Below are 4,324 nucleotides of genomic sequence, written 5' to 3' on the forward strand. Positions count from 1 at the left end.
CTCGATTTGGCGGGGGTTAGCAAGCAGAAGCACAACACGTAAACGGTTGCAAACGGGGCACGGCGATGGGAGCCAGTCTCGCGCCGCGAACGCACAAAGTGGCGGCGTGCGTGTGTAGAGGGAGGGCACCCAACCGCCGGACGCCCCTCCGCGTGAATGGTGTTCGAAGTCGTGGGGGAGAAAGAAGAAAGAAAAAGAAAAAGATCCATTGCGCCTCCCTCCAATGCGGCTTTCGCTGCAAAGAAAGAAACAAAAGAAGCATGTAATCAGTCAACGCACAACGCAGTTAACCAAGGCGCGCTACCACCTACTGGGCCCCATCGTGTCGAACATTATTTGTAGAAGCCTCTAGCAAAGTTCCTTTAGGTTTGGAAAAAAAATAATACAGCAAAGCAAACCTGTCTCCCTCTTCTGTGAATTATGTGTATTTTTTTTTTTAGTGGGTGGGTTGACAGCGTACATCCTTCTCTTGTGCCCGCGCTTACGGCGCACTTGAAGGCAAAGCAACGCCTACCTGCTCACGGCTTCTCTTTTTGCTGAAGGAGAAGCTGTTTGGTTTGCACTAACTGTCGACGCAACTGCTCCGCCAACAAGTTTCGACGTCGCACGTACATGAGCAGTTCGTGAAGTTCCTCATTCACTTTGGACGCTACTGCCTCCACCCTTCCATCACGGAAGTTCCACAGATTGTCGGCAACCTGCCGCACCTCAGCGCGATTCTCCTCATGTTTCCGTCGAAGCTTGCGGGCATGCGCATTTAGCTTGGCGGCAACTCGTGCTGCTAACGCGTCTTCATCTATGAGTATCTGTCGCCCCTTGTGCTGAGAGGTGGATGAGCAGCAGTCACTGCGACCACCGCCATTGACACTGCCAATGCCACTACTGCAGCTCCGATGTGCGTCTGGCATGCCGTGCGTCACCGCCTCCTTCGACCCACCGCTGAGCATGCGCATGTAGAAACAGTATGGGAACTCTCCACCGTCCTCGGCCCTCCCCCACTCCTGCGGGCGATCAGCTTCCGTTGCAGCCGCGTCGTCCTCTTCGCCTGTGCCAGTGGGGGAGAAGAGGGCCCGCACTTCCTCACACCAGATCGAGTACCGCTCCGCATCGCTCAACGTGGTCTCGGACGGGTTCATCCGTCGCCGCCTCTCCTCACCGCGTCGCCCAAAAGAGCCACAGGCACTAGAAGGCAATAAAAGACCAATCACGAAAGGGGAAAAAAAACAATATCAACTACATGGAACCTTAGAAGACGACACCCAGAACACAAAGGAAGAGTGAAAGAGAAGGAGCGCCTGGACAAGGAAAAAACAAACAAACAAGCAAGCAAACACACCAATCTAAGAAAAACGAGTCCCATGGGCAGAAGCCAACGAAGAGTACAAATCTCCCACAATACAGGAAACGAAACGGACTGTGCGTGGCATCATGCATCTGGCGGAGGCAACATTAAGGGAGCCTACGGCGAGGGGTGTCCTAACAACGACTACAAAATATGAGTAAATACAGACACCCTTCACTCTCTCATCATGTATTTCTCGGAACAGGAAAAAAAAAAACGCTTCACAACTTTCTTACTTCCCTGCTTTTGTCTTTGCTCCTTCCCACTCGGTCCCACCCCAGAACCCACACGCACACACACACTAGGAAAAAAAGGCGCCGAACTTTTTTTTTCTTTTATTCACGCCTCCCTTCTTAACTCCATTCAGCCGGTATGTACCACACGTAATAAGTCTTTAAACCTTTCACGCGGCATTATCTCTTCTCCCCTTTACCTGGTTGCTGATGTGTGTGTTTCTTATATGCACTTATTTGAGTCCTAGTCTTATTTTCTTCATTACATCACCACCCCCTCCTTTTCGCTCCGGCCGTAGGACGGACAACACGGCACTGTCTCTCTTCGTCGGCGGTGCCGGGACGCGACAGGTGAAAGGACGCCAATGCACACGTCAATGGGGAAAGAGGGAAAAGAAAAAATCATGAGCAACAGCAGCTTACTAGTCCGCCTCACGTCCGTGCCGCATCTCCGCTCCCCCTCGAACGCACACACGGGCAGAGACGCAAACTATTCTTTCCTGTCCTTTTCCCGCCCCCCGCTCTTCTTGAATTACTTCTTCATTTCATACACTTTTCCCCTAGCCTTATTGCTTCACTCCCTAAATAATTGCCTCTGGTGTTAAAGTTGCGTCCTCATTCTGCTCTCTCTTTTGTTTCCCGTTTGCCCACTTTTTGGTATAGGTAAGTGGCCCTCTTCCCCAGCGGTAGAGTTTATCTTGCGTGGCATGACTCCCTTTCTTCTCCCTCTGCCGCGGTCCACCTACCCAACCCTTTTTTCATGCAGCTGCGGCAGCGGTGTGCGTGGAAGGCCGTGGAGGCACCCACGCGCACACCCCTCCCATGCATGCAGAGGCTCGTGCCTGGGGGAGGGAGAGCGATGGCGACGAAGGTGAGGCCGCAGCCACCAAAGCGAAGAATCTCCAAACAAAGTTGTCTTCCTGGTATACATACATACATACATACATATACATATATGCATATACCAACCCCCAAATACTTGGGGAGAGGTCGTTACATTTTTTCCACGTCGTCCCCCTCCCCCCTTTTTTTTCCTTTTTCATTTTTAAGAAGACCTCAAGAAGCAAAACGAGAGTATAACTTCTCTTTCGCCCAACCGTTCAATTTCCCTTACTTTTTTTTTTCTTGCTTCTTTCGTTCCTTTATCGCTATGAATATATGTTTCTTTTCCTTCCTCCTGCCTCCGTGCCTCTTATCGTCACTTCGCGCGTCCGCCTCCTCGTTCCTCCCATCAAGCGGTGAAAGCAAATCAAAGAAACAACAACAGCCCCAAAAAAGACAGCAAAATCAAACAGTTGCTTCGTATAAGCAAAAAGGAAAAAAAAACACACACACCTAGCGAAATCAAGTGAGGAGAGAAACTTACCACCACACTACTTCTTACCCGAGCCACCGCTGGTGCCAAGGCCGAGGGTGCTCTTGTAGGTGTCATAGATCCACCACTGCAGGCCGGTAAGGGTGCCAATCATGAGGATACGCGCCATAAGGCCCTTTGTGCAGAGATTGAGGTAGCCCATCTCGGCGGCAATCTGACCGTAGCCCTTCCCCGCATTTGCCGCCTTACCACGCGCAGAGACGAGGGAATCGGCAGGGTGCGAGACGATAGCACACACAATACCTGCGATGTAACCCGAAGCAAAGGTGATACTGAGCTGCGTTCCCTTACTGTACTCATTCTTTGGCTTTGTAAACACATAGGTGTAGAACATCCGCACCACCCTTTCAAAGAAGTAGAACTTTGCCATCGTGTACGGGATTTGACGGGACCAAAGCGGTACAAGTGACTTGAACGGGAATCCCGAATTGGGATCCGCGCGCATAGCTGCAACCGCAGCACCGAAGGCAGTGGGAAACGTGCCACTGGGAGAGGTCTGAACCTTCACCTTGACCATCTCCATCGGGCAGAGACCCATATCAGCGAAGAACTCGGCCGTTGCTGAGCCTGCGAGCCAGATAAGGCCCTCATACTGCTTTGCCGTCTGCTCACCGGCAAGGTTCGCATATAAATCCTTGAAGACCTCATACAGGCCAAATTTAAATGCACCCTGCATGGAGTATCCAAGCAAGGTCGGCAACCAGCCCTTCCATATTCCTTTTGCGCCGCAGCCGTCCTCGGCAAGGACCACCTTGAAGCCAGAAAAAATGCCCTTGAACTTTTCAGGGCTCACTTGCATGTTGCACTTCACAACATCAAGTGGACACACCAATGTGTGCGTCAGGCCACAAGAGATGACGCCACCACCCAGACATTTGAGGTAATACGAATTTGTATGGGGAACATCCGGGTTCACATATCGTGCATCCCAAGGCTTCTTGGTTTCCGTCATAGCTTCCAACTCTTCTCCTTCACTTGTTTTTATCAGTAGTGCTGGTGGCTTGTTTAGATTCCCGTTATTTACCAGACCAAAAGCAAAAAAAAAAGTGTGACCTTGATAGAGACACGAGGGCACACACACACGCACAGAAACTACGATCACAAGACGGCAATCAAGAGCGGGAAAAAGCGGGACTCCAAAACTGGTGAGAGGCACACATTAGCTAGCCTGCAACCGAATCAAAACAACAACCAAAAAAAAACAAAGGAATACACAGGACTGTGAGAGAAACGGCAAAGTGCTGAAAACTAGGCGGGCCCAGTACCAAGCTCTTTCACATCTCCACCAAGCATTAGACAACAGAGAACGGCCGATTCGGCTGGTTACACGAGTCAAAAAAAGCCCACTTTTATCCCCCACAAACCCAGGCTATT

General features: G+C 50.9%; 3 protein-coding genes across 3 annotated transcripts in view, besides 3 other annotated features; all 3 read right to left on the minus strand.

The window, feature by feature from the left end:
• Positions 1 to 518: 518 nt before the first annotated feature.
• Tco025E_07233 (uncharacterized protein) lies at positions 519 to 1,136 on the minus strand (the record flags this gene model as incomplete). Its single annotated transcript, XM_029374099.1, has 1 exon — positions 519 to 1,136. One exon carries the CDS (start codon positions 1,134 to 1,136, stop codon positions 519 to 521), a length of 618 nt encoding a protein of 205 aa, XP_029226063.1.
• Positions 1,137 to 1,299: 163 nt separating this feature from the next.
• Positions 1,300 to 1,348: a microsatellite.
• A 1,152-nt stretch (positions 1,349 to 2,500) lies between these two features.
• Positions 2,501 to 2,537: a microsatellite.
• Positions 2,538 to 2,684: 147 nt separating this feature from the next.
• Positions 2,685 to 2,718: a microsatellite.
• Positions 2,719 to 2,948: 230 nt separating this feature from the next.
• Tco025E_07234 (mitochondrial phosphate transporter) lies at positions 2,949 to 3,902 on the minus strand (the record flags this gene model as incomplete). The annotated part of the gene is made up of 1 exon (XM_029374100.1): positions 2,949 to 3,902. The coding sequence occupies one exon, from the start codon at positions 3,900 to 3,902 to the stop codon at positions 2,949 to 2,951; it is 954 nt and encodes a 317-aa protein (XP_029226064.1).
• A 397-nt stretch (positions 3,903 to 4,299) lies between these two features.
• Tco025E_07235 (putative amino acid transporter) overlaps positions 4,300 to 4,324 on the minus strand; it is a gene marked incomplete at both ends in the record, with an annotated part of 390 nt that continues 365 nt past the window's right edge. Inside the window, one exon of the mRNA XM_029374101.1 lies at positions 4,300 to 4,324. This exon is cut by the window's right edge and continues 365 nt beyond it. Within this exon, the coding sequence (XP_029226065.1) occupies positions 4,300 to 4,324 (25 nt within the window).

This window comes from Trypanosoma conorhini, assembly GCF_003719485.1.
Source record: "Trypanosoma conorhini strain 025E chromosome Unknown Tco_14.4_contig_00543, whole genome shotgun sequence".
Lineage (NCBI taxonomy): Eukaryota > Euglenozoa > Kinetoplastea > Trypanosomatida > Trypanosomatidae > Trypanosoma > Trypanosoma conorhini.